General features: G+C 35.3%; 1 protein-coding gene across 3 annotated transcripts in view; it reads right to left on the reverse strand.

Moving 5' to 3' along the window:
* The window catches only part of Akap6 (A-kinase anchoring protein 6), a 461,670-nt gene that overhangs the window by 219,597 nt on the left and 214,187 nt on the right, over window positions 1-27,886 (reverse strand). For 2 of the 3 annotated variants that reach the window (XM_090345199.1, XM_090345200.1), the window contains 3 exons: window positions 26,842-26,964; window positions 5,253-5,349; window positions 4,001-4,167 (listed from right to left, as the gene is read on the reverse strand). In XM_090345199.1, coding sequence (XP_090201325.1) covers window positions 4,001-4,167; window positions 5,253-5,349; window positions 26,842-26,964 — 387 coding nt within the window. The remainder of the gene's footprint in view (window positions 1-4,000; window positions 4,168-5,252; window positions 5,350-26,841; window positions 26,965-27,886) is intronic. The other variant, XM_090345201.1, reaches the window with a different exon arrangement.

Below are 27,886 nucleotides of genomic sequence, written 5' to 3' on the forward strand. Positions count from 1 at the left end.
AGGAAGAAGACTGACATGGAAAAAGGCTGAATCCAGCTTTTTAAACTCAAAGAACTTTAGTGTAACTTATTTAAGTTACACTAAATACTAAATACCGCAGTATTTAGTATAATATGGCAAGATAAATTTCTTTTTAAAAATATATATGTATTTTAATATCATATATAATGTTTCTTTGTTTTGATATGTCAATTACTGTTCAGATCACTCATTAAGGATCACATTTTGTCATGTCTTGAACTTCAGAGCAGATGACAACAAGACAGCCTAATCATCATCTGTGGAAGCAGGCTCTGGGTTCAGGGGTGCCACCCCTTTTAATACCTCTAGTTCTTTGCTTGTGCTGTTTTTTCTGTCAGTTATCTACACATTGACAAAAATACATTTTTCCTTCATTTAAAAATATTAACACCCCTGAATTACTTCCTCAGTACCCTTCCATCTACACACATAGTACTTTATATCAGTTCCTATTCATTTTATGAGATCAATTATAATTGTTTATTGCCTCTATCATTCGAATATGAAGGTTTATCCATTACATTTACCCTTCTTTGGGACCATCTCTGTGCAAGGATTTGTTCTAAGCCTTAAAATCTGCATCACAACTTTTCAAGGTAGATATTATTGTTACATCTATTTCATAAATATGGAACCTAAGACACAGGCAGTTATTTTCTCAAAGACACCCAGCTACTTAGTGCCAGTCATTGAATTCAGGAAATGTGACTTAAGAGTTCAAATGCTAGAAAGAGAGGCTTAGGCCTCTCTATCATTCTGGTCATCTTGGAGACAAAAAGAAGTAGCTCATAAATGTAAAATAAATAGAAAGATTGGTCATTCTAATTTTCCATTTTTCCTAAACTTAATGAGAAGTACATATTTTTTGTCTTAAATTGATTTTACATATACCCTTGAGTAAGGATATGGTTATTTGTACGGAAAAAAAAAATGGGTCTAGGAAGAGATGTTTCCCTAGTGCTGTCAGATCAACATCTTAAACTCCTTATGCTTCTTCCAGCTTCCCTATCTCTAGATAGCTACAACACCTCACAAGGTAATTATTCTTAGACATAACTCCTTTGGATATATTGTGACATGAAAATACATTGGAATATAAATTACTATTAGTAGAAACAATATACTGATTAGATTCTAGGCAATTTTAACTTCACAGTTATTTGAATAGAGGTTTTTTGTTTTTCATTTTTTTCTTTCATTTGTTTTTAGAAATCAGACAATCAAATCATTACAAATTAGATATATATTTATTTTCCTTCATTATATTTACTTTTATATCCCATGTTCCCTAGGCTCAATGTCACTTATTTTATCTTTCAAATATCTTTTTAATTATTGTATTTATGTGCATTCTTAATTTTTCTCTTCATAATATTTCTTGCTCATTGTAGAGATTTGAACATTTCAAAGACATTTAAATTAACTATATATTATAGTTCTCTTCTACTTTTGAAAAATCTCTTTGAAGACATTATTTTTTAGTGGCTATAAAATGTTTTATTACAAGAAGATACAGCATAAGTTAACTACATGGTTCCAGTTGCTAGGAATTACTTACTACTTTAAATAACATTATAAGGACATTCAATCATTGATATCTGCAATTGTACAGAAACAAGTACCTTCTTAGAGCCTATTTTAGTGGTTCTGAGAAGTCTGTAGGAATACAGATTCTAAAACTCTTCCCAGTTGGGTCTGATGTGGTATTAAGAATCGGTTGGGTTCATCACCCCTACTTAAAGCAATTTGTTTCATTTTATCTGAATAACCCCCAAAATATTTAGAAGTATTTATTTTAAACTGTCCCTGTTGATGGAATTACTTATTTTCAACATAATGTTTGGACCATCTCTGGAACTGCACTTTGGGCATATAGCCTTTCTCTGCATTTACTTCCCCCACTCCACCCATGCATGGCCAACACTACAGTCCAGGAAAAAGTTTCCATGCTGCAAATCAGCATCATCACTAAACAATTACTCCAAGATCATTCCCTTAGCTGACCACACCCAGCCAGCTTTCTACGCAAACTTGTGCCTCCTAACCCCAAAGAAGCCCTCCCAGATGCCCTTATTGAAATCACCTCTGTCAGACCAATCTCCTAACAAAGCTCCTCTTTATTTTTCATAGCATACCCCAGTCTGTGAAAGCATGGATTATTAGACTCTGTCTTTCTCCTTTTATCACAAACTCCATGGAAACAGGCCTGAATTCTAATTGTTTATGTCTAATGCATGGTACCATACTTAGCTCATAGCAAAGATGAGAGAGGGAGCAGTGGTTAACAAATATGGGCTCTGGCACTAAAGGGTACAGATGTAGTTCTGAGTTCTCTTAGAAGCTATGTACCCCTAGGCAACCTGTTTAACTTTCAATGCTACTATTCACTTCATTAAGATTACAGTAGAACTATTTTATGCTTGTTGCGGTCCATAAATGAGCAAATAGAGAAGATATAATACAGAAGTACTGCAGAATATCATCTACCATGTAGAGTGCATCTAACATAACCCTTAAAGGTACTCAGTACTTTTAAGGAAAATAAATAAAGCACAACTGAGATCTTAGTGGTGTCTTTCCCATCATTCTTCCCTTAGTCCCCTTCAAAGTGAAAACTTCAGCAAAGTCAACTTCTCCCTACAGCAGACTCCTTAAAATAGCTCCTCATCTGCCCAGAGCAGTCCGATGAGTACACTCTCCACACCAGGCTATATTACTTGCAGCTTTGATCCTTTCACTACATCACCTCCCCAAATATGTGCTCATGTGCCAAGCCACCTCTCCTCCTTCAAGTATTTCCTGAAATGTGACCTCCTCCACAGAGCCTTCTTTAAGTGGAACTGAGCTCATCATTCTATACTTGTTTCCAACAGCAAAAAAATTAAAGGTCTTTGTTGTTTGAGGTTCTGAAACCTGAGCTTTTCATTGGTTGTGTGGGTCTCAGAACTCCAGGGCTAGTTTTTAGCTCTCCTCTGTTTCAGAGGCAACATGTTTGTTTATCTTGCTCTATGTACATTTAGCACAGTGCCAATCCACATGGATGTGATTTAACAGTGATTTAATGATTTACTTACTTTGTCCATGTCAAGAATAAGACTAAGAAGTCTTAAATCTTTTTCCCCTATGTCAAAATAGGTTTCAATGCTGTCTATTATGTAACTTATTTTCTATGTTTTGTTTCACAAAAGACAGCAAATAACAAAAAAGTAGAGAAAAATAGGAAATGAGTAAAATATCCTCATTGTAAGTTTAAATATATTTTAAGATCAGTAACATTTTATATTTAAAAGTGTCTTATTTAACATTCAGTTGCATATGCTTTACAAGTTATTTTGTAAATCTAAAATGGATAACCAAAACATGTCAATATTCATTTTTAAAATACTTGTTGTATTTGGCGTTTGCACCATTATGGAGAACTTACACTGAGAGTAAAAAGATTTGTAGCTAAGCATATGACCTTCTTCCCACTACAATGACCATCCCCTAATTAGGCAATGCATCTGATAGTCATTAACAGGAATGAGATAATGAATCACTTTCTCTCTTCTTTGTTAATTTGCTGTAACCAAGCGGCTAATGGATGTCAGAGCTGAGTGATTGCACTGATTATAGTGATTTATAGTTGCAACAAAACAATTTAAAACCATTCTGATTATTCATGTTAAAGATGCTTTATGTTTTGTTTACTAAATGTTTTATGTTCCCCTTCCTCCCACCCATAAAGTACTGTCACCCTTCTATTCTGCCACTTTGCACACACAAAAAACAAACCTCATCCTGGAAAACTTGAAAGTTTTAGGTTATTTTTTAAAGCCATTTCATTTTGTTTATATAGAGATAGATAGCTAGATATACGGATGTATAAAGTTTACCCACTAGAAACGAAAAGCCTTGGGGTAGAAAGAAAACTTCAGTGGTGGCTAGTTCAAAAGAAGACAGAAATAAGAGGAAATAAGGAAAACTTCAAGCTACTTACCTTGGGGCTTCCCGTCCCTTCCTCATCCTCCACAGACACATCAGTAGCCAGTATCTTGGCTTTGATGGTGTCCAGGGCTCTAAGAATCCAGCTGTGTTGCCGTTTGATTTGTCTCTGCAACTCTTTCCATTGACTTGCAATCATCTTCAGCATGTCCTTCAGTCCTTCTCCAAAAGGAGGGAAAAGCACAAGTTGTGGACCTGAATAGTTCTTTGCTCATTATTATTTTTTTTATTTAACAAATTCAAACAATGTCCATGTTTTTAAAGGACATTGCCATATTAGTATTTATCACTTCAAATAGGTTTCCAACTCTTGGCACAAAGACATAAAGAAACAAAACTGGGATAACAACATACATGTAGAGGCCTGGTTTGAACAGTGACTTAGACTCAGTGTTGGTAACTGAAAAAGCACAAGTGGCCAAATCATGATAGATAAAAAGAATTAATACTATAGCTTCACAGTCTAAATAAATGACTATGTATGTTTCTTGTAGAGATTTAGTAATGATCATAAAGTGCATAGAAACTGAGAAACCTAGTTCTAAGAGAAACGTGGTAAGTAGATCAGAATTGTTTTAACATCAATATATCCAAGTAATGCTTTTTTATTTATCTGTGGCAAGCTCGAAGAGCTACACTATAACTCATCTAACAGTTTTCTATCAGCATAATTATAACAAAAGGACAAAACTATTTTATATTGATAATCCATAACTTGTAAATATTGTCAATACTAGACTAAAAGTTGGTTGAAGGCCAAAAACTCTGTTAATGCAAAAACCAGAAAAGAACATGTAAAATGTTCATGTGTGTGAATTCACAGGGAAATAATCAGATACCCCTGAACTGCTGGCCTTATATCTATAATAATATCTATAAGTATCCCAATGCGTATGCACTATGACTATAAGCAAAATTCCCATTCATTATCTTAATGTTCTTTTCAGAAGACCTACATAAAAATCATGTCAATATGAAGTTTTCAGGAATATGATTTCAGTTGGAACTCAGGTGAACAGCAAGCTCCAAATAAAATGAACAGACCATTTGGAGGCAGTATTTCATCTTGTAAGTATCACAGCATTGTATGCAGTATATGAAACATTTATAAATCTTGAAGGTCAATCTGATAATGTAAATATTAATAATACATAAGGAAGTGAATGTATGCAGTAATTTACAGCAATGCTTCTTCATTCTTAATAGTCTGGAGACATAAAGACTTGCAATATTTCAGGAGGATTTACCTGCTTTGTGGGATGCAATAAGCTCAAGAAGTTGCTGTCCTTCCTCCTCCACAGCTTCCTTGAGAGCACAATGACTATCTACATTCAACTTAAAACTCTGTAAAGAAAAAATACAAGCATCAAACCCTGACAAGTCAGTTGCAAATAAAACATCTGTACAAAATCACTTGGTACTTTTTACCAAGAACCACACAGCCCAGTTTACCTAAGAGACACACTAATTTTCAATACATAAAGCTATTGATAAATCTAGAAATTCATTAGGCTTTTATGAAAAGTCACATCCTATAGGCTATCTCAACAGTAGCAGTGTTCTGTAATATACACTGAATTTCTACCAGCACATATAAGCTCTTTTCTTCATGTTTTAGAAATGTTAGTAATAGGACTATTTATGAAAAAATAAAAACTGGCAGCAGAAAATATATTGGGCTTATGCATACATACATAAATCTACTAATATCACAGGGATTCTTTCAGCAGTTTCTCAGATATTGCATAAACCACATAACATACATGTGAACATAGGTGCTATTTTTTCAAGTCTTTACTTTTTAAAACTATATTTCTTAAAATGCGCTACCTTATAAGTAAATCAGGAGCATTTTCTATCATTATAATCATCTAAAAGACAAAAACTGCTATCACAATTCAAATCTAACTCATAACTACTTATATCAGGAAGCCTTTATTCCCTAATGCTTTCTATGATATCAATTACACTTTTCTTTCTGCTACTTGTACCTGTTTCTATTGTGGAATTCATCATTCTATGTGTTGCTTTATTTCTACCTTTGTCTATCAAATTGTAAGTAATCTGAATAGTTGTCAGCATCACATGTATCTCTAATTCAGGTCACATACAAAGTGTTCAATAAAGTATTGCAAACAGTGGACATCTGTTGAACTTAATAACATTCACTAAAAGTAAAATAAAATAAAATTTGCTAAAAGAAAAACTTGCTTAAACATTTTAAGAAGTACAGATGGTTTTCAAAAAAATTGTTTCTACAAAGTTATAATGCATTAAAACCATAGCCAGTCACTGAAGAGTAATCATAATAACCAATCATTGGTTAGTTTTCAGTGTAAGATTTGGCCAGGAGGGAATGCTACTACACTCTTGGTGCGAGTGTAAACTTGTTCAACCACTCTGGAAAGCAGTATGGCAATTCCTGAAAAGACTTACCATAAAGCAGCCCTATGACCCACTCTTTGGCATTTATTTAAATGTCCAGAAACAAGGACATACTAAAGCTACTAGCATAATTATGTTCATTGCAGCATTATTTACCATAGCTAAGATAGGTAACCAGTGCAGATGCCCCTCAGTAGATGAATGGATCAAGAATATGTGGTACTTATATAAAATGGAATTCTATGCTGCCATCAGAAAGAATGGCATCGCCCCATTTGTAAGGAAATGGAAAGAGTTGGAAAAAATATTAAATGAAGTAAGCCAAACCCAAAGGAACAGAGGCTCCATGGTTTCCCTCATTTGTAAGAATTAATACAAATATAGGATTCACCTAAAAGAGGATCACAATACCTCAAAAGCTATATAGGATGAGACTAAACAAAATGAACTCTAGGATATGGAAACGAGGTTTATCTTCGTGATTGTTGTTCATAATATACTATGTGAAGTTATTTCTTTTCTTTTTTCCCCCTTATGGTTAAGCTCATGTGGTTACTGTATCTGATTTTGTTACCTAGTATATTGTGTATTTCTTTATCTAAAATTGGGAAGGGAAGGGGAAAACCAAGATGACTAGAATGGCATGTGAGAGGGAACGGGATGAAAAAACATGAGAAGGGGTACCAAATTTCAAGAAGTAATGAACACATTACCTGATGAATATAACTGTAACCCCTCTATACATTATCCCAACAATAAAATACAGTTAAAATGAAATAAAAAAGAACTCATTACTAGACTCAACTGATTAAAACAAGATATGTTTTTAAATAATCTGTACACAATTATCATAGAAAAAAATGAACACATTGGCTGGCAGGCACCAATAGCTCAAAACTATAATCCTAGTTGCTCAGGAGGCTGCGATCTGAGGACTGTGGTCCAAAGCCAGCCTACGCAACAACATTCATGAGACTCATATTTCCAATTAACTATATTTTTTAAAGCTGGAAATGGAACTGTGGCTCAAGTGGTAGAGCGATAGCCTGGAGCAAAAAAGGTTAGGGACAGTACCCAGGACATAAACTGTATGTTTTGCTCTCATTAAATATTCATTTACAAATAGAGGCATTCCTTGTATTCTACTTGTACTGAAAACATCTGATAGAGATTCAAAATAATACAACCCGAGTTAGAATGAAATTTGAATAAAAGAGGTTAAACAATCATGAGTTGTGAAATCAGGTGTTCATTCATTCATTCATTCATGTAGAAACCATGAACAGAGCCTATTCTGTGCCAGGCAATAGAGATTTGGACTTCTGATTACAGAAGTCATCTGCATATCTGATTAGGAGAAAGAAATACATTCTGAATCTTATTAGATGATGGTGAGTCTAGACTCTTCATTTCTTCATGGATAAAAGTCTTTAGGAAGAATACAGAAACAGATTTTTTTAATCTGAAAATGAAGGAAGAACATTCTATAAAGATGAGAATTTTAACTAAAAGAAAAATGATAAAATGATGAATTTTTATGTAAGTTTCTTTCATAAGACAGAAATATTTCTGAAAGAAAAAACCCTCAAATTCATATAGAAACACACAAAGCCCCCCACAAATACCAAAGCAACCCTGAGTAAAAAGAGGTATGAAATATTTGATTTCAAACTATACTAGAGAGCTGTAGTAACAAAACCAGCATGATACTGATACAATAACAGACATGTAAACTGACAGAATAAAACAGAAAACCCAGAAATAAATTCACACAGCCCCAGTATTCTGATACAAAAAATGATACTGGAAAATCATACTGGATACATGTAAAAGACTAAAACTAGACCACAATCTTTTACCCTGTTCAAAAATCAAGTTCAAATGGATCAAAAACTTTGATGTCAACCTGAAACTTTGAAACTATTGGAGGAAAACACTGAAGAAGAACTTTAAGATTTGGGAATTGTAATACTTTTCCAAATAAGATTCTAATAGCTCAGGAAATAATAACAAGAATTGACAAATGGAATTTCATCAAATTATAAAACAATTACCAGAGTAAAGTGTCAGTCTACATAATGAAGAAAATCATGCGAACTATTCAGTTGATACGGAATTAATATCTAGAATAAAGAACTCAAAATATGAACAGTAAAGAACAAATAATCCATTCAATAAATGTGCAAATAAATTGAACAATCATTTTCCAATGAAGAATTACAGATGGTCAATAAATACATGAAAAAAATTTCAACATCTTCAGCCAACAGGAAAATGCCAATAGAAACGACAGTAAAATTTCATCTCACCCCAGCTAGAATGACTATCATTGAGAAAACAAATAAGAAATACTGGCAAAGACATGGATAAAATGGTCCTTTATAAGTTTAGTTAAAGTAAAACAAAGTCTTTCCATGAATATATTTACTTTTATCATTATGATTTGTTTTTCCCTTTTTTAAGTTTTTCCCTTTAACATTTTCCTTGCCCAGTTATGCTGTTTCATTTTCTTGGAATGGTTAATAATATATAGTTTAAAAGTAGCCTGGCACTTTAGGTAACTTGAAGATGACTCTGGTTTAATAGCTGCCTTCCCTGCCTTTCTCCCACACATACCTTTTTTTAAATATATACACTCTTATAAATTTTGTAACAACCAAATAAAGTTCTAGTAGTAAATTGAAAAAAATGATCCTTTATACATTGTTGATGGGAATGTAAATGAGCCCAGTCACTATGGAAATCACTAAAATTGCCATGTGATCCAGTTGTATAACTCCTGAGTATATACCTAACAGAATCTAAGTCAGCATACAAGAGAGATACTTGCAAACCCATCTATTGTAGCACTATTCACAATATTCAAATGACAAAATTAGTCTAGGCACCCAGCAACAGATGAATGGAAGGAAAATATGGTGAATATGCACATCCAACAGAAGAATTGTCATTTCTGGGAAATTGATGGAACTAGAAATCATCATGTTAAACAAAATATGCCAATCTCAGAAGGGCAAATATCACATGGTTTCTCTAATATTGTATAAAATACATTATTTTGTGCAACAATATTTTGTATAAGTAATGTATGCTAATAATAAATGAACAAAGAACATAGTGACATTTCAAACAAATATTACAGAAAGTTACAATATTAGATTTTCCTAAGGGTTATTACCATTTTTTGTATTGTTCTTTTAGCTATGGGCATTTGGCAATAGATGATAAACTCAAGTCTTCTAGTAAATACAAATAAAAGTCTATCTATGGAATCTTGGGTATCTATACAGTGTTTGTCATCTATTATTTCATAGTCAAAACAGGGCTGCATGTACCTTTTGTCACTGCTGCAGAAATTCGCAATGCTGAAGCAATACCATGCAGAATGAGGTGAATATGTGTTTCAGAAAGTAGGACCAGAAAAAAGAAAACACTTGGTATGAACTCAAGAGCACCAAAATTTAGAAAGAAACACTTTCTAGAAACTCCTTTATGTCTATAACTTTAGCCTAGTGCACTTTTGATGCACTGTTTATTTACTACAACACACTTGTGTTGAAGGAATGGAGATTATGAGATTTCAGAGAGTCGCATTATAGCTGTACCTGACAGCAAAGAGAAACTAAGGAACTGTAAGCAGGTTGGGTAATTTGACATAATTGAAGTCAAGAGTATAAAATAGATGCAGCTAGAACTGGCTCTACTTCAAGATGACATAGAAGCATTTGATTCTGAAATTAGAAAATAGATACTTATGATTATGGAAAAGATAATCTGATAAGCTTGATAACATAGAAAAGAACCATTTAATACAACCATTACCCAAGTGATATAATATTGCTTGACTTCCCAGTGTACCCACTAACTATTAATATCAAGTATGGACTGAGAAAGCTGTTGAGTCGGTACATTAACAAACTGTCAATGAAATTCTTGACTTCTAAAGGAGTCTGTAATAAGCTTTTTTTTGTCCCCACCTCTTCCATAGACGAAACTGAAAGGATTTTTTCTTTTTCTTTTCTTTTCTTAAACTTGATATGTGAACACATTTCTAGTCTAGTGCTCCTAAAATATTCCCTTAGTAATGCTTTATAACAGATATAGTATGTCTGGAATATAGTATGTCTGTGCCACTCCTTGAAAGAAAATGTGGAGCCTTTCATGAAGACTGACTTTGTGGAAAGAACACTGTCACAAGCAGGTACAATGATCCTAATGTCACTGATTATATGAAATTCCATGAATATGAGTAATCGGGGGGTTAGGGGACATAAAATGATTTTAATATCTTTAAAGCAACACTAGGCACTAAGTGAGTGCCTAGAATAAAACTACTAGGGAAATGAAATAATTTAATAGCGGAAACAAATACTACATAATAAAAGAGATGCCACATCAGAAGTTACTCTATGCATTTACCAATGCCAAAGTTGCATTACTATAGCTTCTGCCATGATTGGCTTGATAACTGTATAGATCACCTCTTGGAAGGATCCGAATTCAGGTATGTCCACTGATCACACTCCCATCATGATTAGACCTTATAAAGCAGATAACACATTTAATCCTATACATTCATATTTCTGAATATCCCATTGGATGGAGAATATGAACATTAGCAAACATGAAATAACAACACCAAAGAAAAGTATGAACTGATGGAAACTAGACAAAAACCAAACAAAGAATCATGTGGGGAGTCACAAGAATAGATAGGGATCTCCTGATACAGAAATAAATACATTCAAAGGCTGCAAATACTCTGAATGATCCAGGAGTTTTGCAATATTTGCAAACTATCAGAGACAAGATTAGGCTTGAATTCATGGTCTTCCTGCTACAGCCTCCCAAGTGCTATAGATAAAGGCATATATTACCATGACTTTCTCTAATTTTACTTTTTTTTTCTTTTTTTCCAGTCCTGGGCTTGAGCTCAGGGCCTGAGCACTGTCCTTGGAGTTTCTCAAGGCTAGAACACTACCACTTGAGACTCAGCACCACTTCCAGCATTTTTTTCTATGTATGTGGTATCGAGGAATCGAACCCAGGTCATCATGCACGCTAGGCAAGCACTTTACCACTAGGCCAAACTCCTGGCCCTAATTTTACATTTTTAAGGAATAAGCTTATATAATAACTATTTATTGAGAAGGTTCTACAAGTCATGTGTTTTGTGCATAGGTGTACATCTATATTTTCCCCTCATCTTACAATATTAAAATTAGAAGTGAAGAATAACATAAAGTAGAATGATAGTATCTTAAACAAAACTAACAATAATATGCCTTGTCTTGTGAGATTCAAGTTTGTTTATTTGTTTCAACTATTATGCAAGCCAAGCAAAAACAAAGCTTGGGCTAGATTCCACATAAGCATGCTAAAGGTAGATAGGTGCTATAGCAACCCATGCTGAAATCTAGAATCAACAGAGCATGACAAAAAGCTTGTGAAGAATGAATTGGTTTGTGCACAGGTCTGGACCACCCTGTAGCATGTACCATGTTTCATGTTAGATCATGAAACAAGGAAAGACAAATTACTCCATGCAGTTAGAACAGGTCACAAGTAGAGACAGCAGTTGTGGCTACATAGTACTTGACCTCAAGAACGAGGAAAGAGTCATAGAATAACATGCCAGTGACACGCATAAGTGACTGGTTCAGATCTGTGACCTCAAAAAATATTTCTGGCTGTTGCAAACAGACTTCATTTTAAAAGGGCAGGCTAGAGACAAGGAGGCTGTTTAGGAGGTTGCTGTGATAATACAGACCAGATGGTTCTGCATGCTCATACTTTTTTTAATTAAAAAAAGATATGGATTTTTTTCTAAATGAATGGAAGAAAGAAAAATGGATAAAATCTTCTGTCTTTTTAAGTTCTTCTCAGTGCGTGAGCGCAGCATGTGCCAGAATTTAGTTCCTTAGCTGTTCTGATGATAAATACCAGAGATTATTAGTCAGGAGTCTCCAAATGTGAAAGACATATTGAACTGATGAACTTTTACTCCTCCTGTCATTTTAAAGAGATGGTATATATGCTGATGAATTAGACACTTGATGACACCTTTTCTTCACACAAAAGATTTTCACTACCCTACGAAAATGAAAGCGTGCCTTTGTACAAGGGCAGGAAGAAGAATGTGTGTTCAGTCAGAAAAGCCAAGGCTTAAAAAGTCACCTGCTATCTGCCTCAGGCCATCTCTGCCCTGCCTCCACTGTGGGCTGTGCCAGCATCATTCTACATTCTCAGAAGGGCTCCAGGTGGGGAGAAAGCTGTGAGTGCCAGCAGAGCCCAGTAATTTCTTTTCTCCACTCCTTCATGCCATCCACAGAGGATGGTTAAATGCACCAGTCCTCAGAATATAAAATACACCTTCAAAATGTGAATAATACCATGGAAGGTTTTATGAATAAACATCTCTTTAACAACCTTCTAAAAGCTTAATAAGACATTACATAGCCATGAAAAAGACCAGGCAATAACACGGCAAATATAAGACACACACTATAAGCAAAAAAATAATGAAGATTCAAAAATAGATGGGACTGGTAGAGTCACTCAAGTGGTAGTGTTTGCCGAGCAAGAACAAGGTCCTGAGCTCAAGCCATAATACTAATTATTCCTTCTTTAGGCTGGAAGTATAGCTCCAGTAATATAGCTCCAGCTGCCCAAGCGTGAGCCCCTGAGTTCAAACCTCAGTTTAACCCCTGACTTGCCTTCTCACCTCTAGAGAAGGTTTTCAAACATAGAGAAATGGACTGGAAAAATGCGTGGAATGTTAGCATTACTTGTAGGATAGGTAGGACTAAGCATTATGGAGTGAGATCTAAGTGTTTGGATTTTCTGAAACATAAAATGGAAATAATACTATCTAATTTCTAGGTTGTAAGAATTCTGATAATGAATGTGAAGCATTAATTACAGTGGATGGCGATGAAAATAAAACTTATTATGCATTATTTTCAGTTTATTTTCTCTATTTTCCAAATGTCCTATGCATTATTGTAGATTTTGCTTTATTGTCATAAATGTGTCCCTTATTGTTATGGCTATCTGAATTCCCAAATGGTCAATACCAGGTCTCACTTGCTTTTGTGTCATCATCTAACACATGTGTGCCCACAAGAGGCAATCCAAACTATCAATAATGCTGCATGAGACATTGGAGGACAGGCCCATGTAGCAATCCCCACCAACAATGCAGTGTTAAAACTACTGATAGATGGGTCTGCTTTCCATAGTTGACTTCCTTGAGGAACTTGAAAACGCAACTGTGTTTTCATTAGTTTTGTATCTTCCGTCAATGGGTGCTTTTGAGTCATTGAATCCTCCTGGGCTTCTGCTCCCTTATATATAATCCAGACAATTTGGACTCAGTATTTTTCAATCCATGAATACTTTGATTTATATCTTCTTTCATCTAAGTAATTTAGAGAAAGCAACTTGGGAAACATTTTATTTATTTTAAATCAGAATTCTCAAAGAAGGAAGAATCCCAAAGGCCATCTAATCACTCATTACCCAGGGCATTTTTTATCCCTCTATTGCCCTTCTATTTTTAAGCATGTCCAGTACAGTCTAATTTTCCCTCCTTAGTCCACAGCATGTATTGCCAGGAATGTAGGCACTACATGAAGAATATCATGAGTTTCTTTCTTTGAATTCTTTTGCCAAGTTATTTGTCCAAAATATTTGTTGGAAATCAGAAATAATGTGAGAATATGCCAACAAAATCAATTATGTCCAATCAATCCCTAGTCCATGCCAATGAATTTCTCCATCCTCATCTGCTTGCCTTTAATTCATGCCCTTATATCCATCCCTTGTTAGGATGACTATGACAGTCTCAAGTCTCATGGCCCCTCAAAACCATACTTATCCCTTATTTCTTGTACATTTATAAAGATGTAGATACTCTCTGAAGCTTAGATAAGACTATGAACACAGTAACCATAATCTCTGCCCTCAGAGATCACAGTCTAGTGAATGGGAGGTTATGCGAAGAACAAACATTGAATTGCAGTTGTGAAAAACAAAGGCTCTGGAGGACAGCCTGAGCTCAAATCCTAGCACCACCATCACTCATTACATAATTCTGGGCAACTTCCTTGTACTTAGTTTCTTCATCTATAAAAAGAGAAATAACAGTGCCTCTTTCATGGAGTTATTATAAAGATAAAATGCCTTGACACTTGTAGAACATAGGCTGGCACAACATAATAGCACAGTACAAAACAACTCTGACAAAGACTCTTCTTAAGCCCCTTCAGTGGCTTGCCCAAGGCTATGGAATAAGATCTGGGCCCCCAGCAGACTTCAGGGTCCTCAGAGATCCTGCCCAAGTCAGTTTTACAGGCCCTATACATGCCTTGAAATGTGCATAAACTGTCTGAAGTTTCTCTCTCATAACAGCCTGCTTATTTCTTCAAGATTTTGCCCTTCCCTGCACCTCTCCTTGGCAAGCCTTTACCCTGGCAAAACTGCCTTTCCTTTAAAATTCATCTCAGGTGGTGCCTTCTCTAACAAGCTGCCCTGATCAACCCTGCCAAGTTTCCCTCCCTCAATATACATAATATTACCTACCCATACAGAACTCAAACCATCCACCTATTTTGTTCTGGTGAAATTATGAACAGATATAGCTCTACTTCCGTTCCTTGAGAACAGAAGTGCATTTTCATTCATTTTTGTATCCTCAGTGCATAAGACAGTGCCTAGAATACTGCATACAATGAATAAATGTTCCAGGAGAAATGCATCGATTTGTACCAAAAACCTGACATGTATTTTCAAACAGCCTGTATCATTTGGGGATACAGTAGTGCAATCATTCTTCACTTAGAAGTGGTTGATAAATGTCCCCAAATTTTACTCAGTGAACACCATGTAAATGAGCTGTCATGTTCTTTCGCTTACAAAATTACTTGCCAATTACACTTAGATGATCCCAACATAATTGCCATGTAAACTGTACCCTGGCAGAAGTAGCCCAAATCATCAATTTAACTTTATTCTCTCATCATATGGTACTTACCGTATAATTAAATAAATGGTCAACCACTATCACAATTGTACATATTTCCCAACAAAGTAAAGTGGCTTATTGCCACTGATCTATTAGTTGTGACAATTTTACCTTCAGGTAAAATATCAGAAGCTTAAATGTAAACAAAAAACTTTTATTAATTTAAAAAGGAAGCTCCAAGATAAGAATTACACAATTTTGGTCTAATTAAAAATAAAAGAAAATTAAGATATGAAGATAAAAATTATTATTGTTTAAGGATTCCTTCTTTTAGAAACTTGTTAATATAAACAATTTCAAGCACTTGAAAGTAAATTTAACTCTCCAGATACTTATAATTTATTTCAAGTAACTTCCCTTTTTCTTGTAAAAGGGAGATTCATCTTATTGAGGTTGTCATTCTTCTATGACACACTGTCCAATATCTTACACAAGTTAGATGGGAGGGATAAACTCTGAAGGCTGACTGACAGTGGCTCTGAGGAACAGCATTAGTTTTTGCTTCTCTGGATGCAGCCTCCATGCCTGACACAGGTAATCACTTGGATCTCTCAGCATGGCCACATTCAGCCAAATGGATTCTTAAACTAAACAGAGGTTTTGTCTAAAGGGACCATTTGACTTCCAAACATACTGTTCAGAGGCCCTGATTGAAAAGGAGGTCAATGCTGGCCCAAATATCCTCTATCCCCTGAGGTGGAATAATTGATGTACAGCAGCCTCTACAATGTGGAGTCACTAGGGTGATGGATGGACATAAGTATATTATTCACACATACATCTGCTAATATACAGGTCCCAGTGCAAACACCAAGATGTAAGAATATTATGTGGATTTAGGACAATCCCTGAAGGACTCCAGTTCCATTAAAAAAATTGTTTGGCAGCCTGGGGCAGATCTATTCCAACTCCCACATGCTTTATGCATTTGAGAGGAAGAATCTAACCACTTTAAAAATAAATTTAATAAATTTTTCAGTATCAAGTCATTAATATCCTGGATAGTCACACAGCCTTCATATTTCAAACAGGAACCTTAAGCAGTGAAATTTTAACATTTTTAATATCTAAGTTAACATTTTAATTTCTCATGTTTTGTCAAATAGAATGGATTATAATACCCAAAACAAGTGAAAATGTTGCTATTTTTCACTCTATAAATGTCTTTCTCATTAAAAATATGCCAAAAACGCCTTGTAATCAGTGTCCACTTTGGTTTATAAATGGCAGAAAAATAATTGAACTTACAGACGTGCCCAGGTATTGTCTTATGACTTACAATATTAGTTAGAATTTATTGCCTATAATGGTTATAAGCTAACTAAATGATCATTTGTTTATTTACTAGTTATTCTTAGTGTCTACCATGTATGCACAAGCCTATAGGATACAGCTCTCCCTCAAATAAGGAAAGCCACAAGAGAATCATTAAGGGATAGGTACACAGAATTTTGACTACTCTAAAATACCTGCGCCTCTCATACCATATGTTTTTAGGTATCTAAGGAAGATGCACACAACTTCCAAAATGGAAAAAGTATCCTTATAGATACCATGTTCATTTGAACTTCACAACAATCCAAAATAGATAAGACAGACATTTTTCTGGCTAATACAAAGGTCTGAAGCTTTTATGATTTATACTTGGCAAGCCATTTCAGAATTTCAAAATTCTATGTATAACAGTCAGTAAGTAGAATTTGCATGGGGTGCATAGAGTAAACATAGGTGGTTGTACCCAAGCCCTGTGAATCTTTTGTCTGCTTCCCATCATCTGAGCAGCAAAACTCTATGTCAGCTTCTAGAACTACGCAGCTCAATTTGCTTAATTACTCGTGGCTACCTATCAGCTTAGCAGAGAAAGATAGACCAGAGAGGTGGGCAGTAGGAATTGGGGAAAAACTCTATCAACTCTTTTTAAAAATCTTTAATGTGTGTTTTTAATGTATATTTTTATTGTTATGGTAAAGGTGCTATAAAGAAGGGTTAGTCAGGCAATTGAAGTTAAGCAGAGTACCTTTCATTTTGAGCAATGTCACTCCTTCCCTTGCTCTCTCCCAAATTTTCCCTCCTATCCCTACCCATAAGTTGTGTAGTTCATTTTCAATATGGTGTATAGTGAATATCACTGCTGTATTTGTTTACCCTTTTTCCTATCACCTCTGTGCTTCTTCTTACCTCCTCCCCAAACAGATGAAAGTTATATAAAAGACAAAAGGTAAAGAAAACCATAAAGCAACAAAGAAAAAGCCTCTTGGTTCCACTTCCTAGAGTTCATTTCAATAAATATTATTTTATATAATCACATATACATAGCTATTGAGCCTTTGCATCCTCTCCTAAAATTCTCTTTTGGTCTCACTGTGTGAATGACTACAGACCTGTATAATTCATCATGTCTACTTGTATGTTTTGTCTTTTACAATCCAATGTGTCTACTTGTAGATTTATAATTATATTCTAGTTACCACAAATAAGGGAAACCATGCAGCCTATGTTTGGGTCTGGCTTACTTTGCTTAATATAATTTTTTCCAAATATTTCCATTTCCTTACAAATGGTACAATATCATTCTTTCTGAATTCCATTGTGGTTATATATCACATATTCTTGATCAATTCATTGTCCACTGAGGGGCATCTGGGTTGATCCCTTACCTTGGCTATGGTAAACAATGCTGCAATGAACATGGTTGCACAAGCAGCTTTAGTGTGATTTTTTTTTTGTTTCTATTGGATAAATGTCCAGGAGAAGAATTGCTAGGTCACAGGGAAGCTCTACATTTAGTCTTTTGAGGAACCTCAAGGCTGCTTTCCAGAATAATTGAACAAGTTTACATTCCCACCAATAATGTAGTAGAATTCCCTTTTTGGTGGTAGATGCCACAGCATCTGTTATTAGTTTTTTAATAATGCCATTCTAAATGGGATGAGGTGGAATCTCAATGCTGTCTTGATTTGCACTTCTTTCATAGCCAGAGATGTTGAACATTTCTTCATGTGTCTATTGGCCATTCTTACTTCTTCTTCTGAGAAATATATCTTTATGTCTTTAGTTTATTTATTAATTGCATTGTTGTTCCTTTAAGAGTTTATTGTTAGTGGGCTTAATGCCAAAGTCACAGTAATAAAAACAGCTTGGTACTGGCACAAGAATAAGCCTGAGGACCAATAGAACAGAAGACTCGGAAATTAACTCACAGACATATAGCCATCCAATATTTGATAAGGGGCCAAAAACACAAGTTAGGAGAAAGATCCTCTTCAACAAATGGTGGTAGCAAAGCTGGCTATACAGTAAAGCTTGATCTTTATATAGCACTCTGAACATGAATCAATTCAAAATGGATCAAAGACCTCAATGTAAGGCCAAATACCATAAAAATATTACAAGAAGGTATATGGAAAACAATAGGGCTACTAGGTATGGGTCAAAACTTTCCAAGTACAGATCCAGAATCACAACAAAGCAAAGACTAGATAAATAAGATTGTACCAAACTAAAGAGTTTCTGCATAGTCGAAGACATAACTAGTAAGATAAATAGAAAATCCATAGAATAGGAAAAGAATCTTGTCAGCTTTATACCAGATAAAGGCCTCAAATCTAAAGTATACTTAGAGTTCCAATAACTATGTCATCTCTTATCTTTCATGTGATGAAAATTGAAGCCATAGTGAAGTCAGGAGAACAAGCAAGGGACAAATATCCAGAAGTACTTAGAAAATGATCACCCAGAGGAGGGAAAATTTTCTAATTTTGTGCTTTTATATGCTTTGGGTTTTTTTCTAAGAAGTAAAGTGTGCTTATGTAACTAGAGTATCCTTAATTTCCATCAATTTTGTGGAAAACAAAGTTTGTTCTTCCTTTAGTACAAACTCTGTATGCACTGCCCTCTTCTGACTCTGGGTCTTTTTTACTATGCAAACACTCACTATTCACTTTACCTGTCTCCACACGTCCCTAGCACAACCCTGCAGCCTCAGTCCCACTCCACACCCAGTGAAGTTATCAGCAATATACTAACTTTCATCTACAGACCAGTCTTGCTCAGAGGAAGCAAGAGGAATCACAAAGTATCATGATAAAGAATTTGGAATGTGAATATGTTCACCTTGATTTTGGTGATGATTCATATGTGTATATGAATATATTGTCAAAATTTATACTTGTATACTTTAAACTGCAATTCGACACATGCCAATTACACCTTGATAAATTAGATTTTAAAAAGGGAAGTAGGAGGATGTTGGTGAGAGAAGGGGCAAAGTAGTCATTAAAGTAGTCATTTCGAGAATCTCTAAACAATGCTATTTTTAAATGATTTACATGGAAGGGGAATGAACAACACTTACCATTTTCCACAAGAAAACTGTCATTTTCTGGAAAGATAGGAATTATATTTTTGAAAACAGCAGCCAGGTTTCAAGCAGATGATTAATTATCATGGAAAATCAATGATGTATCATTGTAATTTCACAGTATTTCTTACAATTAAAATAAAGCTCCTTCATATCTCCACAAAGGTATTATAAAGCTTTAATTGATTTATGTTAGCAAAAACCCTTGGTTACCATCATGGAAAATAACAGAATTCAGAGCCAAAATATAAATCTTTCTATTCTTTTTATATGTTTTTCTTTATAATTAACATTAGGAAATGCCAGTTATTCTAAAACATTATAACAGGAGAAACTGGCACTCAAGAGGTTTCTATCTCTGTTTAATTAATGGTAAATTACAGAATCTATAAAGATGTTTAAGTAAACCTGTGCAGCTATCTCTACTGCTGAATTCCTTACAATATCATTTGCCCATTCATTAGGAGCAATAATTATTAAATTAGAGTGAAGTAAGGAATATAAATCCCTAGGTTTATACTTATGTTTTCTTTTATGGGATGGCAGTTTTTGCTTTTTTAAAAAAGAAAAGAATATTAACTTAATATTAACTCTGCATGACAATAAGGAAATATAATAAAAAGTATACATGACAATGTTGTCAGGAGGAAAATGCAGACACATAGAGATAGAGAAGCTCTGAATTTGAAAGATGTTTTGGCCACAGCCTGTGTTCTAGACTGAGAAAAATAGCATATAGTGTCATAGTGACTTTTAATGATTGTCTGTAAGCAACACTCCATAGAAATTTACAGACTAGATTTTGGTGACTGTTACATGTCACTATTCAAAATTTGAGAAGTAAAATTTAAGACTGTGTGCACAGATCAACAAGACCTAACAGACATCTGCAGATTGTTCTACCCAGCAACACCAGAATATACTTTTTTCAGCAGCATATGGAACATTTTCCAAAATAGACCACATTTTAGGACATAAAGCAAACCTGTGCAGATGCAGAAACACTGAAATTATTCCCTGTATTCTCTCAGACCACAACAGCATAAAATTGGAACTGAACACCAATCTCCACCAAGGAAAACCCTGTAACTCATGGAGATTGATCAACACATTGTTGAATCACCAGTGGGTCATCAAAGAGATCAGAACAGAAATTAAACACTTTATGGTATGTAACAAAAAGGAGCACACAAAATACCAGCTCCTTTGGGACAAAGCACAGGCAGTACTCAGAGGAAAATTTATACCTCTGAGAGCCTACATTATAAAATTGGAAAAATCTCAAACCAACAATTTAAAGTTGCACCTTAAGCTGTTGGAAAAAGAGCAACAAAATAATCCCAATTCCAGAAGAAGGAAGGAAATTATTAAAAATTAAAGCAGAATTAAATGAATTAGAGTCCAAAACACCATAGAAAGAATAAACAAAACAAAGAGTTGGTTTTTTGAAAAAATTAACAAAATTGACAAACCCTTAGCAAATCAGACCAAACAAGGAAAGGAGCACACCCAAATAAACAAAATCATGGACAAGAAGAGAAACATCATGACAGAAATTGCCAAGATGCAGCGTATCACAAGGGAATACTTTTCAAACCTTTATGCCAACAAATTTGAGGATCTAGAAGAGGTGGTTCAATTTTTAGCCAATATTAACATACCCAAACTGAACCAAGAAGATCTAAACCAACTAAACAGACCTATTTCAAGTATTGAAACAGAAATGGCAATAAGAGACCTTCAATTCAAAAAAGGCCCAGGACCTGATGGATAAACAGCTGAATTCTATAAGGCCTTCCAAGCAGAGCTCACATCAATACTCCTCAAGATCTTCAATAAAACTGAAAGTGAAGGCTCTTTGCCAAACTCACTCTATGAAGCAAGCATAATCCTCATCCCAAAACCAGACAGGGACTTATCTAAGAAAGAGAAGTATAGACCCATTTCTTTGATGAATATTGCTGTAAAACTTCTCAACAAAATACTGGCCCACATGGGCTGGGAGTTTGGCCTACTGGTAGAGTACTTGCCTAACATACACGAAGACCTGGGTTCAATTCCTTGGTACCACATACATAGAAAAAAGCTGGAAGTGGTGCTGTGGTTCAAGTGGTAGAGCTCTAGCCTTGAGAAAAGTCCAAGGACGGTGCTCAGGCCCCGAGTTCAAGCCCCAAGACTGGCAAAAAAAATACTTGCCAACTGTCTTCAACTCATCAAAAAAATTATATACTATGATCAAACACGATTCATCACAGGGATGCAAAGCTGGTCAATAAATATAATTAATCACCTCAACAGAAGCAAACACAAGAATTACATGATTGTCTCAATAGTTATAGAAAAGACATTCAACAAGATGGTAAAAGCTCTGGAGAAACTAGGAATCCATGGAACAATCCTCATTATAATAAAGGCTGTGTATGACAAACCTACAGTCAGCATTATATTTAATGGTGAAAAGCTAAAGCCATTTCCTCTAAAATCAGGAATGAGATAAGGATGCCCACTCTCTCCACTCTCTTTAACATAGTATTAGAATTCCTTGCCAGAGATATAAAGCAAGAAACAAGCATAAAGGGGATCCAAACAGGGAAAAAGGAACTGAAACTTTCCCGCTTTGCAGATGACCTCGAGGTAAAAGCAGATACCCTGAAAAGAAGAAGAAGAAAAAGAGATGCACTAGGTCTGCTTGGCACAGGTCAAAACTTTCTTAATAAAGACCCAGAAACACAACAAATTAAAGAAAGTTTGGATAAATGGGACTGCATTAAACTGCAGAGCTTCTGTATGGCACAGAACATAGGTAGCAAATTAAATAGAAAGCCCATCGAGTGGGAGAAGATCTTCACTAGCCATACAACAAAGACCTCATATATGAAATATATCTACAGCTAAAAAATTGAATCTCTCCATAACAAATCTTCAAAGAAACAACCATCCCATTAAAAGATGGGCCAAAGACTTGAAGAGATACTTCTCTGAAGAAGAAATAAAAATGGCCTACAAACACATGAAGAAATGCTCGACGTCTCTGGCCATAAAAGAAATGCAAATCAAAACAACTTTGAGATTCCACCTCACTCCACTTAGAATGGCCATTATCAAGAATCTAGACAGATGCTGGACGGGATGTGGCCATGAGGGATCACTATTGCACTCTTGGTGGGAGTATAAACTTGTTCAACCACTATGGAAAGCAGTATGGCGATTTCTCAAAAGACTAAACATAGAGCTCCCCTATGACCCAGCAATTCCACTCCTTGGCATTTACCCAATCGTCCAGAAACAAGAACATGATAAAGCCGCATGAAAATGTTCATTGCAGCACTATTTATAATAGCAAAGATATGGAACCAACCCAGATGTCCTTCAGTAGATGATTGAATCAATAAAACATGTAATTCTATGCTGGCATCAGAAAGAATGACATTACCCAGTGGTAAGGAAATGGAAAGACTTGGGAAAAAATCCTATTAAGTGAAGTAAGCCAGACCCAAAGGAACATAGGCTCAATGGTTTCCCTCCTTTGTAATAATTAGTACATATCTAGGACTCTCCTACCAGAGGATTACAATAGCTCAAAACCTAGGTACATATGGTCATATAGGATGAGACTAAATGAAAGGATATCTAGGATATGGAACCAAGAGCTTTATCTTGTGTGATTGTTGTTTTTAACGTACTATGCTGTTTCTCTTCTCTTTTTTGTCCTTTGTTTAATCTCATATTATTACAGTATCTGACTTTGTTCTCTGGTATGTAGTATATAGGTTTATTTGTTTATTTGAAATAGGAAAGGGAAGGGGGAAAACAAGATGGTTGGGAGGGGTAGGTGGAGGGAAATGGGGACAAAAAAACAAGAACGGGTATCAGTGTTGAGAAGCAATGGACCTACTATCTGATGAATGTAATTGTAACTCTCTATACATTACCCTGACAATAAAAAATAAAATAAGAAGCTAAAATATTTAGATTGTGACTTAACATCTAGTGAACAGATCTGGAGCTCAGTTTCCCACTACTTAAAAAAAAAACAAGGATAAAGAAGACATCCCTGTATCATCTCTATTCCAACCAATATAATGAGAAGTAATGAGGTTAAAATTCCTCCAAGAAGTTGTTAATTATGAGACAGAAACAAGGCTATTCTTTAAAAGAAATATCTTAAGAAAGACCCATTGCTATATGTCTCTACATTGGAGATCCACAATGAAGTGAGTAACTATTTCTACATTTTGTATGAAAATGTCATTATGAGGTAGCTATGGATACCTATATAATTCATTATGGGAATCAGTAAAAAGTTTTGTAATTTAGGAAGCTAGATAGAATACAGTCACTAGCTACATGTAGCAATTTAAATTAGTCACATGTACCATGGGCATGGTGTCTCAAGATACTACAGATCAAGAAGATGGCAGTTCTAAGCCAGGCCAGGTTAGAAGTTAGAGCCAACCCATCCCAATCAATGATTTAACACAATGGTACAACATATTTCTACTAGCTGTGTGGAAGCTGTAACCAACAGTCCAAGCCAGCCCAGATGAAAAAATTTCACTCTATTAGGAAAAAAAAAATGAGACTGGGAGCTTGGCCTAATGGTAGAGTACTGCCTAGCATGCACAAAGACCCGGGTTTGATACCTCAGTACCACATACATATAAAACACTGAAAGTGGTTCTGTACCTCAAGTGATAAAGCTTTAGTCTTGAGAAAGCCTAACGATAGTGCTCAGGCCCTGATTTTGAGCCCCAGGACTGGCAAAACAAACAGACAAACAAAAAAAAACTGAAAAAGACATAAGATAAACACATACACACACACATACACACACACACACACACACTCACAAAATGGAATAAATTGGGGGAAGAAGGTTAAGGCAATATAAAAGAGAGATGAATTTGTTCATACACAGTATATTCATCTAGAATATTATCACAATGAATCCCTTCTACTACTAATAAATGCTAATTTTAAGCATTTAATAAGAAAAAACAATGAAAGCAATATGTAAAAACAGGGAGACAAGACTAGAGGCTTGACTCAAGTGGTAGACTACCTTCCTAGCAAGTGAAGCCCTGAGTTCAAATTCCAGTATCACAAAACAAAATTTCTTCTGTGATTAAACTGATGATCTTCCACGTGCACACTAGACACAGTGGCATACTTTATAGAGCCACACAGTATGGAATACTTCCTATTTTTTGTCAGTCATGGGGCTTGAACTCTGAGCCCAGGTGCTGTCCCTGGGCTCTTCAGCTCAATGCTAGTGCTCTACCACTTGAACCACAGCACCGACTCTCACTTCCTTATTTTTAAAAATTCTACTGGCAGTTTCTGGCTACAATGAAGAAGACAACACAAAGATGCCATGTAAGGACCTCTAGAATACTGGAGCTGAAGACAGGAGTAAGTGTTGGTTACAAAGAGGCACATCACTCAACTCCCAGAGAGAAGTACGTCCTTGGTTCACATCATCAAGGCATGGCTTTGAATATATAACTTACAGTTACAGCTCCTTCCCCAAAGGCCCCATGCCCTACGGGACTTCAAAAACTAAATGTGCATTCCCCATAAAATATTAAATCAAGAAAATTAAGACAGCATACTCAATGTGAAATAAAGTTCATATACTCCTGTTTAAACACAGATTAGAATTTCTGTCAGAACAATGCCAGTGAAAAGTTGACATTCTAATTAATACCATTTACATTATAAAGCACTGAATATCTTTATCTTACTATTATGAAATGCCCTTTAAAAAATGGGAATTCTGTTCAACAGGGAATTGGGTATTAAGGGCAGTATTTTTAAAAATCTATGTACAAGAGAGGAGGTTAGGGTCACTGGCAATGTTCTACCCCACCAGCCTAGGTCTCTAAAGGGAAGCAGTCCACTCATCCTCTACCACACCTTTTTGACATTCTTTAGCTTCTGCATAGCTTGTGCAGCCACAAGATTTTGAGGCTGTTTATCCAATAGTGATATAAAACATGCTGCAAAACACCACATGCATGCACACATGAGCGTGCGCACACACACACACACACACACACACACACACACACACACACAAATTGTCTTTTACTTTCCCTTCCTTTCTCTCTCCGAGTCTTCTTCTCTCTCCTTGCTACCTTCTCAGAAAACAGCTTTGGAGCCCTGGGAACATACATACATGCAGGACTCCATGTTTATACTCTATCCAAATTCTGAGTGTGTAAAAGGGGCAGAAATCAACCCCATAGTTGGGTACCCAAGGATTCATGTTTATTGCTTTTGTCAATTTTATGCTATCAGTGAAAAGAATAAAGATGAGATCCTTAAAGCTTGAATTTTCATTTCCTATGACAACGTACTTTTTCTTCATGCCTTACTACCCTCCACTACTTGGTTTCCACCCCTTCATAATTGATATTGGCCATTTGAAGCATTCATGAAAAACCTCATGAGGTTCATCAAATATCTCCCTGTCTATAATTCTTGCTCATAACTTCCTCAGAAACATTCACCCAGTGTTTTCTACTTCCCCCTCCATGGTGTTCTCTGTACAGAAGTAGAGGACAATGACAGTTATATTAATTATCTGATGAAAAAGCTACAGCATAGCAAAAATGATGGAGATCCTCATTATAAATATTTTATTTTATTAAACTAACTCAGAGTGGGACAGATACAGTAGACCCTCTGGGTAATGCAGGGCTCATACATTTTATAAGAAGTCTAGAAAGCATTGGTGTGGGCACTAAAATAGTCTCATTCATTTGTTTTTAAAAGAATTGAACAAAACTTTTGATTTTTACTTTAGAGAGTGAGGATCAATAAAAAATCTAAGACATTTAAAATTAATTGTGAAAAAGCTTTGAAAAAATCAGCTATTAAATATGGAGAATTTTGATTTTGTAATTAGATTTCATTCATTATTTAAAATAACTAAATGTTCAGCTTTGCTAGTTTATCGCATTAAAATTTTGTTTCATTAACACCTTTTGATAACTAAAATGTTTATCAGACAAACAAGCATGACATTGAAATGTTCCAATGCAAGTAATACAATCTTGCTTACCAAGTGAGTCTCCAGGTAGAGTTTAAGGCCATCCGTCTCTGCTTTGGGAGGAGTCCAGTTCTCAGTGGTTTCCATGGCTTCATTTAACCATTGAATGAATTCATCTAACTTGTTTACAAACCCCTTTTGGAAAAAAAATAGAAAAAGATATTATTTGATTATTATATAAAAACAATCTTAACAATGGTTCTACAAGAACTGGGCTCATTTCCTTACTTATGTAACTGTAATCCCTCTGTATAATACCTTTACAAAAAATGACTTTTAGAAGCCTATGTAGCAAAAAAATTCCAAGTTCATAACTAACAATATTACTATGCTCTCCAATTAATTCTGTGGTGAGCTTCCCACTGTCCCTGTCCCTTCCATCTACCCCAGTAAGAAAGTAACTGTTCTCTCAGTTGTATCCTAATAATACTGAAGAATTTGGATTGGATTGGGTGTCACTACACAATAGCCTCAAAACATCAAAACATTTCTGGTGTCTAACTAGCACCCAGGAAAAAAATATTAAAAAAAACCAAATCAGGTCTTCTAGAAATCCTCACTGGCTTTGGGAGATAAAAGCATTTGGTGAAGTTACTGTTCCTTCACTCAGAAGCTTCCAGAGTTGCGTTCTCTTACTTGAGCTATAATGTCTTTTAAAATCATACAAGTAGCCAGGCATCAGTGATTTGACTCACACCTGTAATCGTAACTACTCAGGAGACAGAGATCTCATCATCATGGTTCAAAGCTAGCTAGCTTGCAAATGTCCATGAGATTCTCTGTCTCTGTCTCTGTCTCTGTCTCTCTCTCTTGTGTTTGCGTGCATGCGCACACACATGTGTGTTATACATATACATGTATATGTACATGTATATATAGTCTTGCCTTTTAATTTTACAAAGGAATTGCCAGTTAACAAAGCAGAATACAATATGTCTTGATGTGTCTCCCCTTTCAAAATTCTCATCCATCCAACCCCACCCACTCTTCATAATTTTGTGGGATATACATTGGATTCTTGATGGCATTCTCTCCCTCTTCTTTTGTCTACCCCTTT

The sequence above is a fragment of the Megascapheus bottae genome, chromosome 14, assembly GCF_031878675.1.
Source record: "Megascapheus bottae isolate mThoBot1 chromosome 14, mThoBot2.hap1, whole genome shotgun sequence".
Classification (NCBI taxonomy): Eukaryota; Metazoa; Chordata; class Mammalia; order Rodentia; family Geomyidae; genus Megascapheus; species Megascapheus bottae.